General features: G+C 38.3%; 2 protein-coding genes and 1 long non-coding RNA gene across 3 annotated transcripts; 1 reads left to right on the top strand and 2 right to left on the bottom strand.

Moving 5' to 3' along the window:
* Nucleotides 1-596: 596 nt before the first annotated feature.
* On the top strand, nucleotides 597-1,624 carry LOC121971731 (peroxisomal membrane protein 11-4-like). Its single transcript, XM_042523172.1, has one exon. It carries the CDS (start codon nucleotides 744-746, stop codon nucleotides 1,395-1,397), a length of 654 nt encoding a protein of 217 aa, XP_042379106.1. The 5' UTR covers nucleotides 597-743; the 3' UTR covers nucleotides 1,398-1,624.
* Nucleotides 1,625-6,988: 5,364 nt separating this feature from the next.
* On the bottom strand, nucleotides 6,989-7,386 carry LOC121971679. Its single transcript, XR_006109198.1, has 2 exons — nucleotides 7,294-7,386; nucleotides 6,989-7,199 (listed from the first exon to the last, which is right to left on the bottom strand). It is a non-coding gene; the product is annotated as an uncharacterized LOC121971679 (long non-coding RNA).
* A 12,305-nt stretch (nucleotides 7,387-19,691) lies between these two features.
* LOC121971604 (cysteine proteinase inhibitor A-like) lies at nucleotides 19,692-20,259 on the bottom strand. Its single transcript, XM_042522978.1, has 2 exons — nucleotides 20,078-20,259; nucleotides 19,692-19,987 (listed from the first exon to the last, which is right to left on the bottom strand). Exons 1-2 carry the CDS (start codon nucleotides 20,180-20,182, stop codon nucleotides 19,781-19,783), a joined length of 312 nt encoding a protein of 103 aa, XP_042378912.1. The 5' UTR covers nucleotides 20,183-20,259; the 3' UTR covers nucleotides 19,692-19,780.
* Nucleotides 20,260-26,396: the final 6,137 nt, after the last annotated feature.

Genomic DNA, 26,396 nt, shown 5'->3' with positions numbered 1-26,396 from the left:
ATCTAACCGCAGCTAGGACTTTCATGCCTAGTATCAATTAGGATTTTCCTGTAAACTCAGTCAACCTTGTTAAACAATAAGAAATATTAACTTTAAACTTTTTGTCATATTCAAAATTTAAGTTCGATCGTCTGATGTTTTCTATACCAATATATAATCCATTATTTTATGTTATTTTATTTATCTTTTTGTTATATATCCGTGTTGTTTTAATAAGAGAGATGAAGATTCTACAATTCTACAGCGTCCAATTGTGAAATTATAGTAGAAGTTTTCTATATTGTTGAAGTACCCGATCTAGGTCTATAAGTGTAGCATTTGAGATGAGAAATTATTGTGTTAGAATGACCTTCAATCACAGGCGGTAAACCTCGCCGAATGTTATCAATCCGCAATACTGCAACTATGTAGCTTATTAAATGACAATGTAATGTTGAATAAGATGAATCTCACCCCACAGACACGGTGCAATGCAACGGTAAAGTGTCAAGATAGATTCCTAAAGGATTTTTAAAAAAAAACTCTTGCGGTGCATTATCCATTTCTGGACCGGCTAATAGCGTATTTGATCAACAAGTGATGGTAGCCACCAGGGAGAGGCAGAGAAAGACAAAACAATTCTATCCCCCACTGACCTCGCTTCTCGCCAGGAACTCAAAACCCGTTATCCAAAGACACAGCAACGTCCTCCACCACTGCTGCAAACAACACCACCTCTTCTCCCCCTTCTTCCTCACTTCAACATGAACGACACCGTCGACAAGCTCGTCGTCTTCCTCGCGAAGCGCGACGGCATCGACAAGCTAGTCAAGACCTTCCAGTACGTCTCCAAGCTCGTGCATTGGCAGGCGGAGGCCTCCCGGCCGGACCTCGCCCGCCGCGCCAAGAGCTGGGAGGTCGCCTCCGGCCTCAGCCGCAAGGCCTTCCGCTCCGGCCGCTTCCTCACAGGTTTCAACGCCCTCCGGCGCAGCCCGGGGAGCACCCCGCTGTTCCGCTTCCTCGCTGTCTTTGCCAACGCCGGCGAGATGGTCTACTTCTTCTTCGATCACTTCCTCTGGCTCTCGCGTGTCGGGGTGCTTGACGCCGGCCTGGCGCGGCGAATGAGCTACGTCTCGGCCTTCGGTGAGGCGCTGGGATACGTCTTCTTCGTGGCCATGGACGCCATTATGATAAAGAAGGGGTTGGCGGAGGAGGCGACGGCGGCCAAGGAGGAGGAGGTGAGGCGGATCAGAGGTGATAGGATGATGAGATTGATGGCGGTAGCGGCCAACCTGGCGGATTTTGTTATTGCGGTGGCAGACATCGAGCCTAATCCTTTCTGCAACCATGCCGTCACGTTGGGTATCAGCGGCTTGGTCTCAGCGTGGGCTGGTTGGTACAGGAACTGGCCCTCATAAATTTAATTCAAGGGAGGAGGAGGAGGAGGAGGAGATTTCAAGATCGCTCGCATACTGATAATACAGATAACAAAACAATATCTGCCATTTGGGTAAAGGCAAAGCTTGCTTGCTTGTACCAGTTGTTATACAATCATATAATCTTATATATCACATCTCAAGTCTACAATCCTCTGCAACCAACTTGTTCTTTCGATACAAATTAATTCATATTACAGTTGTTAGTACTTGCCCTCTGATATTGTAATTTCAGTTCCAAGAGATCATTTAAACACAAGGAGAAGGAACTAATGAAAAACACAAGGAGCTCCCTTCTTTCAGTGATAACTAGCTCGTTTAGTTGAATAGATGAATGAGGGAAAAGGATGCCCTGTGGAAAAGCAACAAGAAAAACATGTGAAAAAAAAAAATCAATTGATCATGAAACCTGATTGAATTGTATTTTTGGTTGTGTTGTACAAATTTGAGAGAACTGCTCACCAGAAGTATAATACCATATCCCAACAGCAAAGCGTATCAGTGAATAGGTGACAACCTCCTCTCCCTTGTTTACTATGAAACAAATATCCTCTGATGTGCGTTTGATGTCACACCTGTGAGGACGATTCTGATACTGGCCTGAGCTTGGCCAACAATTTATCAACCTCGATAAAGCCAAAAGGACCAGCCGAAGAATATTTCAGACGTTTCCAGCTGTTAAAAGATAACTCGAAGGTATAAGTTATAGTGCACAGAACCTGACAAGCATTAAAGGAAGACTGAAGAAAGCAAGGAATATATTGCTCAACTATACCTCGGTATAAATGGGAGTGCTAGACAGTGAAGATGGAGATGGTCGACACTATAAAACGGTGGCTGATGGACGCCAAATCTGTAAAATCAGCAATGAAGATGCATGAACCATTCTAACTTGAGCAAATTCACTCACCACTTGGTCAATAGGCTATTTCACAGTACGTGAAAAAGATTTGGCAACAGTCATTGGGCCCTATGATAAAGCATATTAATAGTTGTTTGGCATTTAGATCATCAAATACCGAGTGCTATCCAACTGACATATCGTTCTTCTTCTAGGGATAAATGAGGTGATTTAGGTGAGATCAGACATGAATCTTTCTATTTCCTTGTAGCGGTATAAGTTTGGCCTCAATGCGTAAATGGAAAAACTACCAATACAAACCAAGAAATACAAAACTAACAGGGTAAATTCCCACGAAGGTATATCCACTTTAGTATTGCTATTTTCAAAGTTCTTTTTTTTTATCATCGTCCCATTTATTAGCTAAGCAATTGATAGATAAATGTAATTAAATGAAATATTATATTATGATCCAACTCCAGAATTATAACCTTATCACTTTATAGACAGCAGATAGACAATCACTGGATCCTTTATACAGTCAGCGGTCAATAAAGATTTCAGTTATTTGGAAGAGTAGAACTATTAATAAACAGAATCATGTTAACTGAAACCTTACATCTGATAGTTCTCCCAGTTGTTTCCTTCTAGGAATTCTGTGCATGAAGAAGAGATAGATTGAAGTTAAACAATTAGGTGGTCAAGCAAATGAGGCCCCTGTCAATTTGCAATCTTGAGTGCCAATGTGCCAAAATTGGAATTCTTCTCTTAACAATAAGGATGAGGAAGTTTCCTACCTACCAAAGTTGTATCTTGCCATTCTTATGAGGTTTTATGATGGGAAAAAGAAAAAGATAATGTTGCACAAAGTAGTGTACTCACTATGTATAAATCACAGTTAGGTCCCAAAATTACAAACTAGCACATGTATATTTTTGTTCATGAGTGGCATGAATGTCCACTACTTGAGAGTAATTCTCCCTATACTATTCAAATTTAAAGAGACATGCTTCTCCACAATTTAGACCTACGTATTACTAATGACACTAGTGGTGTAGTATCCAAAACTATTTATTTAATTAAGGAGATTTATTAGGTTAAATTATAATTTAATTAGAATTTAGATTTATTTAATTACGAAAATTTATTGGATTATTTGTAATTCAATTAGAATTTGGATCTATTTAATTAAGTAGATTTATTAGATTAATTGTAATTTAATTAGATTTCAGAATTTATTTAATTAAGAGGGTTTATTTAATTATTTCAGATTTAATTAAGAATTTATTTAATTTAAATAGATATAGTTAGTTAGATTTAATTAATTAAGTTAGTTTATATTTATGGAATTTGAATATAAATATATAAAACTTAATTAAAAACTAAATATGTATATAAAAATTTATATAATCCATGTATATAAATTTTTATATAAATTTATATGACTTAGTAAATATATAAAAATTTATATAACCCAATTCATAATAAATTTTTATTATGAATAAAATTTATAAAGACTTAGTGTGCAGATAAAAATTTATATAAGATATAAATTTTTATATATAATAAAAACAAATTATATAAGACTTAGCATTATAAAAGTTATAAGACTTAGTATGTAGATAAAAATTTATATAACATATAAATATAAATTTTTATGACTTAGTATAATAAAATTTATATGACTTAGTGGATAAAATTTAGACAATGCCCTAAGCTCCATCTCTTTAAAACCCAGTTGCTCAATTAAGAATAATTTAGATTTAATTACAAATTTATTAATCAATTATATTAAGAAAATAGTAGGATATAAATATGTATAAAATTATTAGAGACTTATAAAATTTTATATCTAATCAATATAGAAGTCAAGTATTAAATTTATATTGTATACATAAAATTAAATAAAGGATTAATATAGCTATATACATAACGTGTCTAACATGTAAAATATATAAGACTTAGCATTTATAAAATCTATCTAGTATGAAAATTTACATAGTTTAGTGGATAAGATTTAGAACAAGTCCTAATACCCCTACCTTATATAAAAACCTCACATAAAACTCCACCAGATCTTTTTAATTTCCGCCGGCCCTAAGCCCCTCACCCTCACCAAGTTCCACCGGTTCCATAGCTCCAAGGAAGACAAGAAGGGGGGTAATAGCTAAAGATTCAAAGGCATGTTCCCTACCTTGTTAATGCTCTAGTTAGTCTCTATAGTTTGTGAATTTTGGATACCATGGTTTGATGTTCTTGGTTGTTTTTGGGAGCATGATACTCTCTCTTTAAGTTCTTTTCCTAAGCTTCAAATGGTTTGCATGAATAGAGGATTTCGGATTTCTTGAATGGAGAGTTTCCTCACTAAATTTTAAAGGTTGCCCATCATGCTTCTACTTTACAAGTTTATGCATGTTCTTTGTCTTTGAGATGCTTTAAATCTATCTTATAACATGTAAAATTAAGGGACATGTATGGAGAACATTTTGGGGAATTAATTCGAATTTAATGTCATTTAATTTTTGGTGAAAATGTTAGATTCCTTCGTACTTCAAATCAGAATATTATTTGTTGTTTTAACATCTCAGGTAGTTTCTTTATTCTTTTGATGCATATAATGACCCTTAAAATTAGAGAACTCATGGTTATTATATGGATAACATTTAGGAGAATTAAATACGAATTTAATGTCATTGAATTGCTGGTGAAAATGTTAGGTTCCTTCATACTTCATGAAATCGGAATATTGTTTGTTGTTTTAACATTTCATGTAGTTTCTTTATTCTTTTGATGCATAAAATGACCATTAAAATTAGAGAACTTATGGTTATTGTATGGAGAACATTTAGACGAATTAAATAAGAATTTAATGTCATTTAATTGTTGGTGAAAATGTTAGGTTCTTTCATACTTCATGAAATCGGAACATTGTTTGTTGTTTTAACATTATTTCATGTAGTTTCTTTATTATTTTGATGCATATAATGACCCTTAAAATTATAGAACTCATGGTTACTGTTTGGAGAACATTTAGGTGAATTAAATCTTAATTTAATATCATTTAATTGCAAGTGAAAATGTTAGGTTCCTTCATACTTCACGAAATTGGAACATTGTTTGTTGATTTAACATTTCATGTAGTCTCTTCATTCTTTTGATGCATACACTACAATAAAAACCCTCATAGACATCAGTTTTCCACCGGTGTCTATTACATTTTCGATCGATGTCTATGAAGGCGATGTAAAAGGTCTTTCATTTTAGACATCGGGTTAAAACCGGTGTAGTATCACTTAACGACACTGTTTCATCAACGGTGTAAAACCGATTTAATATTATATGTTAATAACACCAGTTTTGGCAGCGGTATACGACCGATGTAATATTAGTTAATGACACCAATTTTGCAGCGGTGGAAAACCGATGTAATATCAGTATTTTTTAACAACACAAATTTGATTTCCGAAACAGTGAAAAACTGACAGTAACAAAAACAAATACACAAATATTCACAAATTACACAAATATTCTTCATTCAACAGTATCCATAAAATACACAAATATTCACAAATTACATAAATATTCTTCTTACTACAGTATCCATAAAATACACAAACATTCTTTTTACATCAAAAGCTAATAGATATCAGAATCAAGGTAGAACATTATTTTAACAACACATCAAGGTAGAACATCGTGAGTCAAAAATCAAGCTAAGGATACATTAAATTATGAGAATCAGAATCTGTTCAACTTGGTATACTGCTCCATTCTTCTTGCGTCTTTCATTTCCCTAATCTCACCGCTTTTCACCTTCAAATGCATAGTTTTCTGAGTTAAAACATCCACTGTTCTAATCTGTCAAACAAAAGTATCATTTGGTCTACTTAACTACAGCAAAGAACAAAAACAAAAGAATTATACATGCTGCAGAAGTCCTAGAATATCACCATCAGAAAGAAATTGACATGGGACAATATACGCAATTTATATTCCATGCAAATGCATGCATCATCCAAAGTTTTCAAAAATCAAATACCTTTCCTACTCAAATGTAATCTAGCATGCATTCAACTCACTCGAACCACACTTCATCAATTTCAACTCTGGAGTACTTGAGATTTGTAAACTGTAAAAACACATAAATAATATATTAGTAAACCAAGAAAAAAAATCATAGCTGAAAAAGTAGTAAGAGCACCAGGTAACAAGATGACTAATTTGAATGCTTAAAAAGAGACACATTCATCATTTATCTCAACCACATCATATAGTGATATATCTATCATTCCTGGGAACTGTTTATCACTAAGAGTACATGGAAATTAAATTCATTAGTAGTCGACCCAAATGACATAACTGTTTATCACTAAGAGTACATGAAAAGTAAATAAATTCCTCAGCAGCAATAAAGATGAGTAACATCAATTCATTTATATGATTTCCAATGATACAATAACATCAAAACAAGTTTTTATTTCAAGGGGAAAATAGCTAAAATGCTAACTAGTCAACATGAATTTCAACCATATATAGATGCAACCATATATATAAGTAAATAAATAAAAGAAAAGAAAAAAAATGCATCACATAAGAAAGTATCATGTTACTTACATTGATGGATTCCCATATCATGTTAATTCCAATATCGCAGTCGTATTTTCCCATGTTATATCATAGGAACATTCGTGCAAATGTCTTCTTCGGAATATATCAAACCAGCTGCACTTCATTAGTACTTAAATATTTTTTTATTTACTCAAGAATTTAGTTTACTACATCATATATCCAGTATTAAGGGAAATTAAGAGTAGAACGTTTTTCTATAGAGAGAACACAACCCAAGCTCTATATGCTCCTACTACATCTTATTCGAAATGTTAAGTTGCTCCAAGGTTCTTGTAGTGCTCCAAACATGGACTCTTAGCAAACTCTTCAATCACCTGATAATTGAAAAGAATCAAACAATTTGTTACCTTCGGTTAGTGATCATGTTGATAGTTTTTCAAGTAGCACAAGTAAACAAGGCATGCTTACTTCAATGCTTGCAATAAGGATCTTCAGTGGTTCACAAGGTATCAGAAAGTTGAATTTGCGGTTACAAATGAAGTAAAAGAATCATATTCAGCTGTCAAAAGATAACTAGGTCCATGCTCTTAGAGAGAACCATACAAAACAAAATGAAAGGTTTCGAACATAAAAAAATTTAAAAAAAAATGTTAGCCATGCCAAGACTGAGATCACTCATCTATCTATCATTTCAACCTAATAAATTAGCTACTTTGGTTTTGCAAAGTCTCCCAATTGTGTAGGAACCTCAGTAGCTTTTATCCCAAGTTCATAGAAGAAGAATAATAATGAGGAAAATCAATTTCTGTATTTACAACATTATTTTGATGTTAAATGTTGTTAACATGTTTGTTTAACGTTGTTGTCTCCTTGTTTAGGAGCATTCTTCATAGCCCGCATGAATTTTTAAACAAAAACCATGTTTAGTACTGTTTTTCATTTTTCTTATTGATGGAATTGAACCCAAATCCATCGCTAAGAATTAATTTGTCTCTGGAGCACAAAAAATTATGAATTTTCATAACCTCAATCAAAGCATTAGTTTGTTTTTTGTTCTAGCATCTAAAGCAAAAGAAAGTACATAAAGGATAGAGGATAAGGAATAACCATGACAAGAAACAAGGAAAATATAAAATAACAGTAGTCCTTCAAAGACAATGAAAATCAAGTAACTAACTTAAATCTGAAGGTGATACGTAAGTTTGAAAATCTTAATAAAATACTTTTAGTGAGGCCATATTGGTAACAGGTAGTCGAAGATTGTAAACCTCAAATTTCATTCCCATGCTCTGATGAATCAAGGTATAGCAAGATTTTAAGATTTATGAACTACTAAACAAAAATATCATGAGGAAGAATCTATAGAAGTACCTGGACAACATGGGAAAATTCATTAAGGAATACATTTTGTGTGGCTAGGGACAAATGACTGCAAGCCAAAACTGTTAGCTAGAGCCCTAGAGTCAATCATTTGATGATTGTATTATGGACTTGTTGTATCATATTCTATATAAATAAAGACATTTGTTTTGGTTATTATACTTATTTGTATTGGTGCCAAATAAACTAAGTATAATAGCGTCCTTGAGTAGAAGGTTCTTACCTATATCAATCGATTGGTTGAATCGATAGTGAGATGATATAAGGAACACTACTCTTAATCATTCCTAGTTGAGTATTATCATTCAGGGACAATGTTAATACAATAAGGCTAGCATGTAGGTCAACTCGATGACTTGATCTCACAAGTCATGGATATGGAGATATCAAGTTGACACATGGGTATGCATTGGAGAATGTATACTGAATGACCCGCCATGAGAAAGTATCATGGATCGTTATATGAGTGTCATATACTTTCTCATGTGGCTATTAGTATGACTATTAGTCCTTAGACTTGAAGTCACCATGGTTCCCTACATAAGGAGTTATGTACTTTGGTTTCGTCAAACGTCACCCGTAACTGGGTGGACTATAAAGGCGATTACTGGGTATGTAACAAATTATGCAGAGGGATGTGAGTGATGTAGATGGGATCTATCCCTCCTATATGACGGGAGAGACATAGATATTCTTGATAGAGTGAGACCACGAAGTGCATGGCCATGCCCAAATGAGTCAATATGAGATATTGAGCTCATTTGATTAGTGACTCTACTTGGAGTTCAAGATTTAGATTGATTAGAGGATGACACGGTCTATGCCTCACATTGATCAATCTAGATGTCTAGGATAGAAGGACACTTGTCATATATTGTGAGGAGTCACAATTAGTAGTCACAAGGTGATGTTGGATCTCAACATTCTTGTAACTTGGGTAATAATGATGTATTTCTAGATACCGCTCATTACTTATGCTTCTAAATGAGTTTAGGGGCATTGCCAACGTTACAAGAACCTATTGGGTCACACACAAAGAACAAGTGGATGGAGATTAGGTTCATATGATGAACCAAGAGGATTAGATTCATGTGATGAATCAAATTGGATTAAGAGTAATCCTAATTGGGCTAATTGAGTTCGACTCAAGTTGATTCATGTGTTCAATGAGTCTAATTTAGATTATGACTCATTGAATCAATTTAATTAAATGAATTAGATTCATTATATTAAATTGGCTTGAATTAAATGGTTGGATTAGATCAACCATGAGAGAGATTAAGTCAAGTTTGACTTGACTTGAGAGGAAGAGGAAGAGTCAAGTTTGACTTGACTATTTGCCACATCATTAGTGATTTGGCATTAGGAGGACTAATGATGATGTGCCACATCATCAAAGTGTGTCACCTCATGAGGGTTACAAATCTATTCTCTTTAATGGCCACATTTAATGAGAATGGGGGTTACCTTTTTGGTTTTGAATGAGAATTAATTTTTCATTCACTTACATTCACATCATCTTCTTCCTCAAGCTCTCGTTTTGCTCCTTCTCTTCTCTTGGTCATGGGTTTCAAGTAAGGGAGAAGAAAGGAGAGTGAGTCTAATCCAAGAAGAAAGGTTAGTGAAAGTCACATAGAGATTTTTTTAGAGGAGTGTGTTCTCTTCTTTTCTTTTCTTCTTCTTCCAATCCCATCCGAGAGCATCAAGAAGTGCTAGCACACTTGTGGTGTTCTCTTCTCCATCCTTGTGTATTAGAGAACACATCTTATTCGTGTGGATACTTCTAGAGGATTCTCTACGTTGACAATCTTGAGATCCGGCACTTCCTTGGACGAGCGGGATTCGAAAAAGGCACGCATCAAGGGTAATTTTTTAAACATATAGATCTAAGAGTAGATCTAGGTAAGAAACTCGTACATGTAAAATTTTTGTTCTATACTCTTCGCACGGATCCGTTGGCTAGGGAGTTTCGGGGTTTCCGCGACGCGAAAAGCGGTTTTCGCAGCCCGAAAAACCCAACTATGGTATCAGAGCCACGTGCGAAGACATGTATGAATTTATTTTGTATTTTTATGAAAAATATAGTTTCTGTGAATTTCTGTAATTTCATGATTTTTATAGTTTTAAAGGGTATTTTTCTCGTAGAAGCGGAGCACAAGTGTTTAGACACTTGTAGGCTTCGACTACCGAGAAGATTTTTCCGTAACGGCAATGTTTCGACCCAAAACCTTTTGGGACAGCGGGCTAAGGCGCTGTAGGATCGCTTAGGAGCAACTCGCGATGGTTAGATCGCGGGTAGGGGTACTATTACGCTCCGCAAGTGTACGGAAATATCGCAAGTAATATAAAAGATTATCGTATCCACAGGGACTGGAATAAGCACTAGGAATGCCTCAATGCGAATTAGCTAAACAACTATCCAATTGTTTCAAATGCAAAGTGAAGGTAAACAAATCTAATATTAAAGATCAACAAACAAGAGTTTAGTGTTTTGGGTTATGATAAGGGGAGATTCTAGGAGTTTCGGTTTCTTTGTAAGATTTCTTGAATGTAAATGGTTCACCAATTCTTATCCCTCAATTGCCAAACACTTGTAGAAAGTTGCCGGTTCTCTCTTGCAATAGATAACCGGCTAAGGACTGAGAAATGTATCTAAATATGATCAATTAGACGTGAACCTACGTTGTCCTTACACAGAAGCGCACCTATTACTATGCCTTCCTCGGATATCAACATAGAAGCCCACAACTTATTAATCTATCAAGATATAAGAAACTAATCACAAGATCCATCCTACTCTCTTGAATATTCCTATTTCCTCTTCAAGATTATCTCTCAAGCGTCCTTACACGGGCTTGCACCTGTCACGTGGATCCCTCGGATGATCGAGTGAGAGTTTATCTTTACTAAGTTCACAAGAAATCCAAACAATCAATCAAGAATGAGAATTAAGCACAAATCACCATTAATCATTCAAGATCTAATTGATACAAGCAAGACAATGTCATTGAAACAAGAAATTGGCAAATCCATAAGAGATTACATCAATCCATCATACAAATACTCCCTTAATCCTAGAATACAAGATCTACTCCATGAATCGAGGAAGAATACCCGAAGAAATAAAGATTACAAGCATTTCTTAAATCCCCAATCCAAGAAACCAAGAAAAGGGGGAAAGAGAAAACTTATCTACGAAGAAGCCTCGTCTTCGGATCCAATCCTCGCTCCGGAGTAGAAATCGTCAAGAGCTCCCCTCGAATCGCCCAGAAATCCTCCCAAGAATGGGAGGATACCACCAAATCTTGCCTTCTCCCAAAGGGGAAGAGATCCCCTTTCAATTCATGAAGGAGGGTTTAAATAGAGGAGGAAATCGGGCGCCACACGGCCCCATGACACGGCCGTGTGAGATTCACACGGCCATGTCCAGTTCCTTCTCTGCCAAAGCTGCACGGCCGTGTGACTCACACGGCCAGGACCCTTCTGTTCTCTGGAAATGCTACACGGCCGTGTGGTGCACACGGCCACCACCTGCTTGGCCTCTGGAAACCTCACACGGCCGTGTAGATCTACACGGTCATGTAAGGCATCTGCTCTAATTTCTTCAAATCAAGACACGGCCGTGTGAGATTCACACGGCCATGTCCTCTTCCCTTCCTGTTAAAACTACACGGCCGTGTGTGGTACACGGCCTAATGCTCTCTCCCTTCAATTCCTTCCAAGCTTGTCCGAGGACGCATAATCTTCACCAATTTTGACTCCTGTGTACAGAAAATGCACAAAAAACAGATCTCCGAACCAAAAGAATAAATATGCTAAAAGGAAAGCTGGAAGTATAAAAATGCATAGATCAAGCATGCTCAAAGTATGTAAATGTGCGTAAAAACATGCATAAAAGAGTATATAATCTACGCACATCAGGTACTGTCCCTAACCCCGCAAGGGGATTTGCTCCGCGATTGCGCCCGAAATCGCTAATCGGGACCGCGGGGAAAAATTTACTCATAAAATTGTAAAAATTATGAAAAATTACAGAAAATTATCAAAAATATATAATTTAGAATTATATATTATTTTTGTGATAGTCATCGCCCAAAAAGACCCAATATGATTGGATTTGTGTTGTAATTTATAATACGGCCTGCGTACCGTCATGTGTTTGTGTGTGCTGTATTTGATACGCGACCTGCGCGTCGTGTCTCCCTATTTATATTCTGGTTGTAAATTAGATTTAGACTCGAATGTGACTCGAGTTTCAAAATTGTAATGTAAATTTTGAAGCGGTGGAAGGTCCACTCGAGACGGAGTTACGAGGAGGGCGCGAGCAACACGAGGTGGTCAAAGGAAGGAGCTTGAGAAGCTGTTGACCTTAGGTTGACCATCCGATCTTCTCATTGGCTTTAGAAGATCGTAGTAGGGCCATGACATAATCACAAAATTTAGTTAATTACTTGTGTATGTGATGCATGTTTAATTAAGTAATTAATTAGTGCCTAAACGATTAGATTATATCTATATCGAGTATATGATACAACATCGACGTTTAGATTAGATCTAAATCACGTCAAATCTAATGCCTACCGTGCCGTGATACCTATCACTACCTCGATCACATGTGTTGTTGAATCTGCCAAAGCAGAGCAACACATATTATCTTGGTAGGGTACGGAGGGACAATCTTGGTCCCGCCTATCAACGCATGGGCGAGTACAAACTCAATTAGATTGAGTATTCCTAGTTTACTCGGTTGGATCGAGTACAACTATAGGCATTCTTCCAACGGTTGGAAAGTTAGGACATAAATCACATTTATATTAATTCTTGGGCGTATTAGCCAAAGCTAACTCAAGTTTTAATATAACTGCGGATAATGATCCTATAAACAAGAGTTGCATAGAGATGTAATAGGTAATCGTTACCTACCGATCATACTAAATCTTGGGCGTATTAGCCAAAGCTAACTCAAGGGTTAGTATGATGTGGATCTTGTCCCACATGAATTATAGAATTCAATGGGAGCATCATTTAGTTGAAGGCCTAATTAAATGATTTAAAAAAATATGATATTTATTTCTGCATTTATTTTTGTTGTAGAATTTCCATGACATTAAACACGAACAACTTCTCTCTGCGTTCTATCCTTAAGAAGGACAAGCTCAACGGAGCAAATTTCCTGGACTGGTACAGGAACCTGAGAATAGTTCTCACCCAAGAACGTAAACTGTACGTTCTGGAGCAACCCATTCCGGAGGCTCCTCCTTCCACTGCCACGCGAGCAGACCGAGATGCTTACAAGAAGCATCAAGATGACGCATTAGATGTGTCATGTCTTATGCTCGCGACCATGAACTCTGAGCTTCAGAAGCAACATGAGTTGATGGGCGCTTACGATATGGTTGAACATCTTTGTCACCTATATCAAGGACAAGCAAGGCACTGGAAGAGGAACTCCAAAGAATACCTAGAAGATCTTAAGAAGAAGAGAAATAAGATTTCTACTTCAGGTATACATGTTATAGAAGTCAACCTCTCTATTTCTTCATCGTGGGTATTAGATACCGGATGTGCTTCACACATTTGTACTAATGTACAAGCGCTGAGAAATAGCAGGGCATTGACGAAGGGTGAGGTAGACCTACGAGTAGGCAATGGAGCCCGGGTTACTGCTATTGCTGTAGGAACTTACTATCTATCTCTACCCTCTGGGCTTGTACTAGATTTAGATGATTGTTGTTATGTGCATGCCTTGAATAAGAACATAATTTCAGTTTCTTGTTTGGACAAGAAAGGATTTTCGTTTACAATAAAGAACAAATGTTGTTTCGTCTATTTAAATAATATGTTCTATTGTAGTGCACCTCTGATGAACGGACTCTATATTCTAGACCTTGAAAGCCCTATCTATAACATAAATACCAAGAGGTTCAAGTCAAATGACATGAACCAAACCTACCTCTGGCACTGTCGCTTAGGTCATATAAATGACAAGCGCTTATCCCAGCTCCATAAGGATGGTTTGCTGGACTCATTTGATTTTGAATCATATAAGATATGCGAGTCATGCCTACGAGGCAAGATGATCAAGACTCCCTTTAGTGGGCACAGCGAAAGAGCGACTGATTTGTTAGGACTTATACATAGTGATGTATGTGGCCCTTTCAATGTTGCTGCTAGAGGCGGTTATAGGTATTTCATCACATTTACTGGTGACTTCAGTAGATATGGTTATGTGTACTTGATGACACATAAGTCTGAATCCTTTGAAAAGTTCAAGGAATTCAAGAATGAAGTACAGAACCAGCTTGGCAAGAGTATTAAGATACTTCGATCATATCGAGGTGGAGAATACCTTAGCCATGAGTTTCGTGACTATCTAGCTGAGTGTGGGATCCTATCCCAACTCACTCCTCCTGGAACACCACAGTGGAATGGTGTATCCGAAAGGAGGAATCGTACCCAATTAGATATGGTACGGTCTATGATGAGTCACACAGATCTTCCGACATTCCTTTGTGGCTATGCTCTAGACACGACAGCTTTTATACTCAACCGAGTTCCATCTAAGGCCGTGATAAAGACACCATATAGGATATGGACTGGGAGAGATGCCCAGGTGTCTTTCATGAGGATTTGGGGTTGTGAGGCTTACGTTAGACATCAAGTCTCAGATAAATTAGGACCCAAACCCGACAAGTGCTACTTTATAGGATATCCTAAGGAAACTAAGGTATATTACTTCTACATTCTCAGTCATCACAAGATAGTTGTGGCAAAGACTGGAGTCTTTTTAGAAAGGGACTTTATTTCTATAAAGACTAGTGGGAGTACATTCGATCTTGAAGAAGTTCAAGATGCGGATCCTAGCACTGAAGCCTCGATGGAAGTTGAACTGGAACCACAAAGTGTTGTGGATGATGTTGTTCCACAAAGAGTTGAGGAACAACAACCAGTTCAAGTAGACATACCTCTTCGCAGGTCTGATAGGGTACGTCGTCAGCCTGAGAGATAATCATTTCTCTTGTCTGACCATGATGACGTTGTGCTCATAGAGGATGAGCCTACCACCTATCAGGAAGCTGTGATGAGACCAGATTCTGAGAAATGGCTAGAAGCCATGAGATCCGAAATGGAATCCATGTACACCAACCAAGTATGGACTTTGGTTGATCCACCTGAAGGGGTAAAACCCATAGGGTGTAAGTGGGTCTTTAAGAGAAAGACTGACATGGATGGACTTATCTATAAGGGTCGCTTGGTAGCTAAAGGTTTCAAGAAGATTCATGGTATTGACTATGATGAAACCTTTTCACCAGTAGCGATGTTTAAGTCCATTCGGATCATGCTTGCTATTGCAGCTTACCACGATTACGAGATCTGGCAGATGGATGTCAAAACCACGTTTCTGAATGGAAACCTACTCGAGGATGTGTACATGACACAGCCTGAGGGTTTTGTAGATCTAAAGCATACTAGCAGAGTATGCAAGCTGCATAGGTCCATTTATGGACTAAAGCAAGCTTCTCGGAGTTAGAATCTTCGATTCGATGATGCAATCAAACAGTTTGGTTTCATCAAGAACGAAGATGAACATTGTGTCTACAAGAAGGTTGTAGGGGACATAGTTGTCTTCCTCATATTGTATGTGGATGACATACTACTCATTGGGAAAGACATCCCTTTGCTACAGTCTGTCAAGACTTGGCTAGGGACATGTTTCTCAATGAAGGACTTAGGTGAAGCATCCCGCATTCTAGGGATACAGATCTATAGAGATAGATCTAAGAGATTGCTTGGCCTAAGTTAGAGTACATATATTGATAAGGTACTCATTTGGTTTGCCATGCAGAACTCCAAGAAGGGGTTTCTGCCGATGTCACATGGCGTGAGTCTTTCGAAGACTCAAGATCCCTCTTCTAGAGAGGAGAGAGACCGCATGGATCAGATCCCTTATGCTTCAGCCATAGGATCTATCATGTACACCATGCTATGTACTCGACCTGATGTCTCATATGCTTTAAGCATGACGAGCAGATACCAGTCAGATCTAGGTGAAAGTCACTGGATAGCGGTCAAGAATATTCTTAAGTACTTAAGAAGGACTAAAGAATATTTCTTGATATATGGAGGCGATGATGAGCTAGCTGTAAAGGGTTACAGTGATGCTAGCTTCCAGACCGACCAGGATGATAATTGATCGTAGTCAGGGTTCGTGTTTTGAATAAATGGTGGTGCTGTGAGCTGAAAGAGTTCGAAGCAGGACACAGTAGTTGATTCTACGACAGAGGCTGAGTATATTGAAGCATCAGAGGCAGCAAAGGAGGCAGTTTAAATTCGCAAGTTCGTCACTGAACTTGGGTGGTTCCTAGCATTGTTGACCCTATTGAGCTCTATTGTGACAACAATGGAGCTATAGCACAGGCGAAGGAACCTCGCTCACACCAGCGGACCAAACACATACTACGGCGCTTCCATCTCATTCGAGAGATTATCGAGAGAGGAGATGTGAAGATTTGCAGAGTACCCACAGAGGCTAACATCGCAGATCCCTTGACCAAGGCTTTGCCACAGAGGAAGCATGATGGTCACACTAGGTCATTGGGGCTTAGAGCCTACACTGATTGGCACTAGTGCTAGTGAGAGATTGTTAGCTAGAGCCCTAGAGCCAATCATTTGATGATTGTATTATGGACTTGTTGTATGATATTCTATATAAATAAAGGTATTTGTTTTGGTTATAATACTTACTTGTATTGGTGCCAAATAAACTAAGTATAATAGCGTCCTTGAGTAGAAGGTTCTTACCTATATCAATCGATTGGTTGAATCGATAGTGAGATGATATAGGGAACACTACTCTTAATCATTCCTAGTTTAGTATTATCATTCAGGGACAATGTTAATACAATAAGGCTAGCATGTAGGTCAACTCGATGACTTGATCTCACAAGTCATGGATATGGAGATATCAAGTTGACACATGGGTATGCATTGGAGAATGTATACTGAATGACCCGCCATGAGAAAGTATCATGGATCGTTATATGAGTGTCATATACTTTCTCATGGGGCTATTAGTATGACTATTAGTCCTTAGACTTGAAGTCACCATGATTCCCTACATAAGGAGTTATGTACTTTGGTTTCGTCAAACGTCACCCGTAACTGGGTGGACTATAAAGGCGATTACTGGGTATGTAACAAATTATGCAGAGGGATGTGAGTGATGTAGATGAGATCTATCCCTCCTTTATGACGGGAGAGACAACGATATTCTTGATAGAGTGAGACCACGAAGTGCATGCCCATGCCTAAATGAGTCAATATGAGATATTGAGCTCATTTGATTAGTGAGTCTACTTGGAGTTCAAGATTTAGATTGATTAGAGGATGACACGGTCTATGCCTCACATTGATCAATCTAGATGTCTAGGATAGAAGGACACTTGTCATATATTGTGAGGAGTCACAATTAGTAGTCACAAGGTGATGTTGGATCTCAACATTCTTGTAACTTGGGTAATAATGATGTATTGCTAGATACCGCTCATTACTTATGCTTCTAAATGAATTTAGGGGCATTGCCAACATTACAAGAACCTATTGGGTCACACACAAAGAGCAAGTGGATGGAGATTAGGTTCATATGATGAACCAAGAGGATTAGATTCATGTGATGAATCAAATTGGATTAAGAGTAATCCTAATTGGGCTAATTGAGTTGAACTCAAGTTGATTCATGTGTTCAATGAGTCTAATTTAGATCATGACTCATTGAATCAATTCAATTAAATGAATTAGATTCATTATATTAAATTGGCTTGAATTAAATGGTTGGATTAGATCAACCATGAGAGAGATTAAGTCAAGTTTGACTTGACTTGAGAGGAAGAGGAAGAGTCAAGTTTGACTTGACTATTTGACACATCATTAGTGATTTGACATTAGGAGGACTAATGATGATGTGCCACATCATCAAAGTGTGCCACCTCATGGGGGTTACAAATCTTTTCTCTTTAATGGCCACATTTAATGAGAATAGGGGTTACCTTTTTGGTTTTGAATGAGAATGAATTTTTCATTCACTTACATTCACATCATCTTCTTCCTCAAGCTCTCTTTTTGCTCCATCTCTTCTCTTGGTCGTGGGTTTCAAGCAAGGGAGAAGAAAGGAGAGTGAGTCTAATCCAAGAAGAAAGGTTAGTGAAAGTCACATAGAGATTTTTTTAGAGGAATGTGTTCTCTTCTTTTCCTTTCTTCTTCTTCCAATCCCATCCAAGAGCATCAAGAAGTGCTAGCACACTTGTGGTGTTCTCTTCTCCATCCTTGTGTATTAGAGAACACATCTTGTTCGTGTGGATACTTCTAGAGGATTCTCTACGTTGACAATCTTGAGATCCGGCACTTCCTTGGACGAGCGAGATTCGAAAAGGGCACGCATCAAGGGTAATTTTCTAAACATATAGATCTAAGAGTAGATCTAGGTAAGAAACTCGTACATGTAAAATTTTTGTTCTATACTCTTCGCACGGATCCGTTGGCTAGGTAGTTTCTAGGTTTCCGCGACGCGAAAAGCGGTTTTCGCGGCCCGAAATACCCAACAAAAACCTCCAGCATATGCTTGATAGCCAAATCAAGAACTCCAATAAAAGAATACCACGTAAGTAAATGGATGGAGATAAGGTCAAAAGCATCAAAGATAAATGCACAAATATACAAACAAATCATAGAGAACCTTCTAACATTGTAGTGAACATGATCAGATATATAACTCCAACAATTTTCTCTATAAATGAAGAGTGCATTCCTGTAAGCTCGAATCGCATGTTGTCTCTACATTTTACAGAATGAATGTTTTACAATTAGCACATAAAACTTTGAACATGCTTTAAATATCTGAGACACAAGTTTCAATATGAAGATGAACTTGACATGCAATCGAGTACCTGATCAGAAATGTAGTAATGGTTTCCAGACAAAACAAGATGAAAACCATACTTGCGTAACATTGGTGGGATGAAAAGCAAATAGCAGTAGGATGCTTGTTCAAGCATCACAGCTGCATGCAGAGAAGGCTCCTGATGAAATATGTACATTAGCTGCACTCTTAGACACTCAGGTTTACACTGTTTAGTCATTTTATTTACACGCTTAGCATTACTTCATTAGAAATGTGAAAAAATATATTTGCGGCAACCTTGAACTGCCCCGTGGCCTTGAGCATTTCTGCCCACCATAGACCACACCTTAAGGCATTTCTTTGACTAGATGACCCAATTTTATGAATAAAAAATTAAAAACATCAGAGATCTAGCAAATAAATAAGAAAAACAATCAGGTTGTATAATTTTACTAAAAAACATTCACAAGAAGATATGAAGTGCAACAAATGTGTAAAGATCTATACACAGCACAAACATGTAACAAAAAAACCTAGTTTAGATTATTCTACAGTGCAGTATAGCATAAACATGATATTAATCTTTTTGTATAGAGCACAGTGATGAGGATAGAAATTTGATACTCAAAATACTATTTTTCATTTTATTTATTGATGGAATTGAACCCAAATCCATCGCTAAGAATTGACGCCAGATTTACCTTGTTCGCCAACATGCTTGAATTCTTCAACCTGTTTGAAATTAAGCCATGTCTTCACCCACACTTTGGGCTCGTATAGCTTCTTCTCCCCTCCCTCAACTGCCTCCACCGTCAAGTGATGTAGAGTTCCAGCGACAACTTGCTCCCTCGCCTTCACAACATGCGCAAACTCCAGAAGCGCATTCTGCACATCGACAGATCGAAAAACATTGGTCCGGAGAAAAAGCCCCAATTTTGGGAGAGAAAAAAATAGTAATTAGGAGGAGAGCAAGACCTGTTTCTTGTTGTGCTCGTCGATGGCAAAGCGAGCGAGCTCCTGGATCTTGGTGTTGTTCTCTCTTCGTTCGGATTCCCTCACGTTGCCGACCAACCGTGCCATGGTGGTCGTGGGCGTCCTCTCGCTGTTCGGATCTCGTCGGCCCCTACCTTAGCCGGGAAGAGCGAAGAGAGGAAGGAGGAGGAGGAAGAGAGGATCGGACGAGGAGGCAGAACGGAACGATTTATGCTGCGATTTTGCTTAGGACCGAAGCAGGTGGTTTTGATCTTGCTCGGGAGAGGAAGGGGTGTTGATCCAGGAAGGGGCGTCGGTCGAAGGGGAAGAAGGAAGGGGTGTCGATCGAAGGGGAAGAGGGAGATGAGGCTGAGAGAGATGGTCGGAGGTTTAGGTTTAGGTTTAGGCTGAGAGAAGGGCGCGATATTGGTTTAGGTTTGGAGGGAACTTTGTGAAGTGCTGTAAATTTTGGCTGGTGGAAAAATTAAATTATTTTTTTTGGTTCATTAACACCGGGTTTTAAAAACTGCTGTTAAAACTGGTGTCTATTAACAAAAAAAAGGCGCTCATAGACATCGGATAAAAAACCGATGTCTATGAGTGAAAATCTGCGCTCATAGACACCGGTTTTTGGAAAAACCGGTGTAAAATACTCAAAGACATCGGTTTTTGCTTAAAATCATTGTTGTTCCACCGATGTCTATGAGGGTTTTTCTTGTAGTGATATAATGACTGTTAAAATTAGAGAACTCATGGTTACTGTGTGGAAAATATTTAGGTGAATTAAATCTGAATTAATGTCATTTAATCCTTGGTGAAAATGTTAGGATTCTTCATGCTTCATTAAATCGGATCCTTGTTTGTAGCTTTAACATTTTATGTAGTTTATTCATTTTATTGATGCATACAAGGACTCTTAAAAGTATGGAACTCATGGTTACTGTATAGAGAACATTTTAGGATATCTCATCAGAATTTAAGGTCCCTTAAATACTATAAAATATGTGGGGATCTTCATATTCCATGTAGTAGGGCCATTGAATGATATTGTTGACATGCTAGTTGTTTAATATCACATGTTATAGCTTAAATTTCAGTTTGTATCATGATAAATGTTAGGAAATCAGCAACCTTATTAACTCATTAATGGGATGTAAGTTTAGGATCCTTGGGATTCAACAAGTTAAGCTATTAATCAAGTCCTTTCCTCACAATCATGTTTAGGTCTTTATATTGGCTTTCTATTAGAAGTGGCACTTGATGCTCTAGGGGGGTTGTATAATTAGTAGGTTTCGGATTTAATAGCTCTTTATGCTCTTTTATTTTTAAGAAGGTAAGAAATGTTAGCTCCAATAAATTTGTAAGTTTCGGAATTTGCTTAGTGTGCTTGTGCTTACTCTTGCTTCACATCATGATAATTTAGTATGCTATAGGTATGATATGAATTTGCATGCTTACGTTTAGTTTTATGATTATGCCATGTCTAAGTTGCTATGCATGCTCATGTTATGTTGATATACAAGTATATGCTTAAGCTTATGATATGAATTTGCATGCTTACGTTTAGGTTTACGATTATACCATGTCTAAGTTGCTGCATGCTCATGCTATGTTGATGCATAAGCTTATGCTTAAGCTTATGCTATGAATTTGTACTCTTGTTCTTAAGTTTATATTCATGTTCTACTTATGCCTGATTATGATACCTTAAGGTGTTAGAGGTAAATTATGGAATTCTAGGTTTAGGTATATGTTTATGTTTCTTCCTACATCTTATCATGATAACATTTATAGATTACATGTTAAGTTTGTGGGTCATTAGGATCAAACATGCTATGAAGATAATTATAATAATGATAAAGATTTAATATGGATACCGTGAGGGAAAAGGCCCTAGAGGGAGTCCGTTTACGAAAAAAGGCCCCAGAGGGAACCTAACATTGAGTAACTTGACTATAACAAAGTGATAATGATAAAAATTTAATAAGAATACCGTGAGGGAAAAGTCCCCAGAGGGAGCTCATTTATGGGAAAAGGTCCCAGAGGGAGCCCAATATCGGGTAAGTGGACTGTGACAAAATGATAATGATTTTGATGAAAATACTATGAGGGAAAAGGCTTCAAAGGGACTCCATTTATGGGTCAAGGGCCCAGAGGGAGCCCAACACAAGATTTCCATAGGCCACGGCCCAGTGACAAAAAAGTTGCTGGAGACTCCGCCAACTATAGGCCAAGGCAATTGCTGATGTCCCACCGCCTGGTACCATGATTTTACAGCTGAGATTGATCAATCGATAAAATGATGATAGCTAGTCACTGTCAATGATCCAACCTTATCTTAAAAAGATTTTACAATTTATGATCCTTTTTAGAAACATGGTGGTTATAACCATATAAATATGTAACTTGGTATTCATGAATAGGACGGGGGTTATGACCGGTGTCCTTAGCCTGAGAGCTCACTAACCTTATGTATATTTATTTTCATGCTTAGCCTATTTACACACTGATGCTCATGATTAAGTCTATTCTTATGTGTATGTTTATTCTATGCAAGTATTCTTATGTTTATGCTTATATACATGCTCATGATTAAGTCTATTCTTATGTGTATGTTGATAAGTATGCTTATGTCGATGCTTATGGACATACCCATGATCAAGTCTAATATTATGCCTAGTTCATTTACATGCTTATATTTATGCTCTCATGCTTTTGTCGATGCATATTCTTACATTCATGGTATGTTAGTAGAAATGCCCCCAGTTACCTAGAATGTAGTTCCCTTAGTACACTAGATTGTAGGTGCTAACTATTGCATAACACGATTTTGAATATACTGAGTCTCTCGACTCACAGATTTTAACCTTTTTGCAGACAATGGGACGAATGAGACAAGAGGCATCGACTAGTGAGCCAGCTTAAGACAATGGCAGTACAGCCCGAAGACCTTCCAGCTTAGTTTCCGCATTATTTTAGATTTTAAGAATCCTTGATGTAATTTCGTTGAATTGAGAACTCACTATGGTAGTATGTATAAGTGACGTTCGCAGTTATATTTATATGAAATGTTATTGTTAGAATATTGTAAATATAGCTAGGGGTAATTCTGTAATTATGATGTATCCTCTTCCCTATAAAAAACAAGTAACCCCATAGTATCCGGCAGTGGGATAGACTTTTATCCAATATCTCTCGTTTCTCTTCTTACATGGTATCAGAGCCAACCCTAATTTTTTCGCCACCCCACCAATTCCTGCCGCCATCAGTCGCACCTGGATGAGAGAAAATCTCTCCTGATCCCTCTTCTCCCTCTCGCGTCGCCCATGAGCACAAGCCGTTGCTTCTCCCTCTCGCGTCACCCGCGAGCACAAGCCACCACCTTCTTTCCTTGTGCGTGAGTAGAGGCATCTCTTTCCCAATCGTGAGTGCAAGCTGCCGCTGCCCTCCCTTCCCACGTCACCCGCAAGCACAAGTTGCCGCCTTCATTCCTTGCACGCAAGCAGAGGCATGTCCTTCCCGATTGCGAGCACAAGTCACCGCTTCCCTCCCTTCTGCATGGAATTTCCTTGCGCCGCAACATCGTGCACGTTCCTTGCGCTGCAGCAAACCCTAAATTTTCCAATGGCCCTCCTTTCTGCGTTTTCTTCGACAACGCTACACAAATCACTGCCACTCTCTTTGCACACAGATCGAACCGATGCTGACATCTCTTGTCTAAGTCATGCGCACACCGTCATCTTCTCCTACAGTCTGACGACGGAGAGAAACTCAGTGTCTATCTCCGAGGTGCTGCAACATTGTCGAAAAGTCAGGCACCGAGCTGATCAATGGCTACCTCCAACACTCCAAAGTCAGATATTTTGATCTTTACCAACCACATCATTGCGCCACTCTCTTCCGAGCAGTTGGATGGTAAGAACTACTCCTCTTGGGCCTCTCACATTAAGCTTTAGCTTGTTGGACATGGTTATGAGACACATCTCTCTCAAACCAAAGAAGAGTCTAAGTCATCGATCGTCCTCTGTGAAAAAAGGTTGACACCCAGTTGTGTTGCATTTCCGAGCCACCATCTATCCATCTCTTAGGGATGTCTTCTGCACTCACAAAACCTGTAAAGTTGTTTGGACACAGGCTCAACAACTCTTTACAAACATCTCTCAGTGACTCTATCAAGTTTGTGAAGATCTCATGACTATCCTCAGTGCCCATCAGATTAATGATTCAATGTCAACTTATCTGGGTTCAGACTCTAGCCTTCTTTGTAATTCAATGAACTACTTCCACCTGTGGCCACTCCTATTGCAGAGCTTAAAAATTGGAAGAAGTTTTTTATGTCTCTAGCTTTATATGGTCTACCCAAAGATTATTTTCATGTTCATGATCAGATCCTGAGCAACCCCACAGAAGCTACCATAGACAGTACCTGGGCAACTCTCCTCCATGTCCCTACCAAAGTCTTGACGTTGCCTCCTTCCGTTCCTAGTGACTCATCAGCTTTAGTCTCTCAAAACAACAACAGACCTCCACCTTGTAAGGATAGCAAAGGGTGTCGTTGGTGTGATCACTGCCACTGACCAGAACACACGATTGATAAGTGTTGAAGCCTACATGGTCGACCTCCTAGTGCTGCTCAGGTCGTTTAGAGCTCTGTCGCTTCTTCGGCTTTCACTACGCAGTCATAACCAGATCTAACCCCACCACCTTCCTATGATGACTTTCTGATGTGGTACCAGGATCGTCAGGCTTCAAATTCCACTGCTACCGCCGCACACATTGGTAATTCCTTTGCTGACATATCTCACTCTTCGGGTCCTTGGGTTCTTGACTCTGGAGCCACCGATTATATTAATAAATTTCTTTTTTCTTCTCTCTCTACTTCCGGTTATTTACTCTTTGCCATCATGGCCAATGGTTCCCAAACTCAGTCCCAGGGTGTTGGTATTGTTCATCCTTCTCCGTCTCTTTCTATCCAAAATGTTCTTTATGTTCTCGGTGCTCCCTTTAATTTATTGTCAATAACTCAACTTACTCGGTCCTTTGATTGTGGCATCTCTTTTACTACAACTTCTGTTTCCTTACAAGATCGGAGTACGGGGAGGATGATTAGCTTCGAATGTGTCTCATGGCCTATATTGGCTTCACCAGCCCTCTCTTGTTGGTTTAACGACGACATCTCCACTTCTTATTCATGCTCAGTTGGGACATCCAAGTCTGGATAAGTTGAGACAATTACAATCTAGTCTTTCTTATTTAGAGTATTTGTCTTGTGAATCGTGTCAATTAGGAAAGCATATTCATAGTTCTTTTTCTCCTCACTCCCGCTACGCCCCCTTTTACTTTGGTTCATTCTGATGCTTGGGGTCCGAGTCGTATTTCTTCTACACTAGGGTCATGATATTTTGTTACTTTTATAGATGATTTTTCCCATTGTACTTGGTTGTATCTGATGAAGGATCGTTCAGAGTTATTTTCTATTTTCCAATCTTTTTCCATGAAATCAAAACTCAGTTTGGTATTTCTCTTCAAACTTTGCAAAGTGATAATGTAAATGAGTATTATCTACTCAGTTTTGTACCTTCTTGGCATTCCATGGTGTGCTGGATCGCACGTCTTGCCCTTATACCCCTCAACAAAATGGGATTACAGAATGTAAGAATTGTCATATCCTCAAGACCACCCAGACTCTTCTTCTCCACTCTCACGTTCCTCATCTATTTTGGGGTGAAGTTGTACTTATTGCGTGTTATCTCATCAATTGCATGCCTACCTCAACTCTCCAGGGTAAAATACCTCATCAAGTACTTTATCCTCATCAGACTCTTCATCCTTTACCACCTGGGTCTTTGGTTCTACATGTTTTGCTTATGCTTTTGATCCTGGCATTGACAAACTCTCTCCCTGGTCTCATAAGTGTGTATTCCTTGGTACCCCCGATCTCAGAAAGGATATAAGTGTTATTCCTCTACTCTCCGTTGGTATTTTATCTCTACTAATGTCACGTTCTTTGATTCAGTTCCCTTTTTTGGGCCTCACGTATCTCCATCCAAGTGTTCTCCTTCTCCACCTGCACCAGTAACTATCTTTTATCCTTTGGGGTAGTCTCTATTGCCTCTAGCACCATCTCCTCCTTTATAGGTTTATCAGCGTCGTCCTCGTACTTCTTTGTCACCGCCTATCACTAACACTACCATGGACACATCTTTGGAGTTGCATCCTTCACCTCTCCCTTCAGTCCCATCTCCTGAGTATGATATTCCCATTGCACTTCAGAAAGGTATGTGTTCCACTCGTAGTCCTTCTCCTTATTACGTTTCTTTGA

The sequence above is a fragment of the Zingiber officinale genome, chromosome 1B (assembly GCF_018446385.1).
Source record: "Zingiber officinale cultivar Zhangliang chromosome 1B, Zo_v1.1, whole genome shotgun sequence".
NCBI lineage: Eukaryota > Viridiplantae > Streptophyta > Magnoliopsida > Zingiberales > Zingiberaceae > Zingiber > Zingiber officinale.
This window is presented reverse-complemented; position numbering and strand designations above follow the sequence as displayed.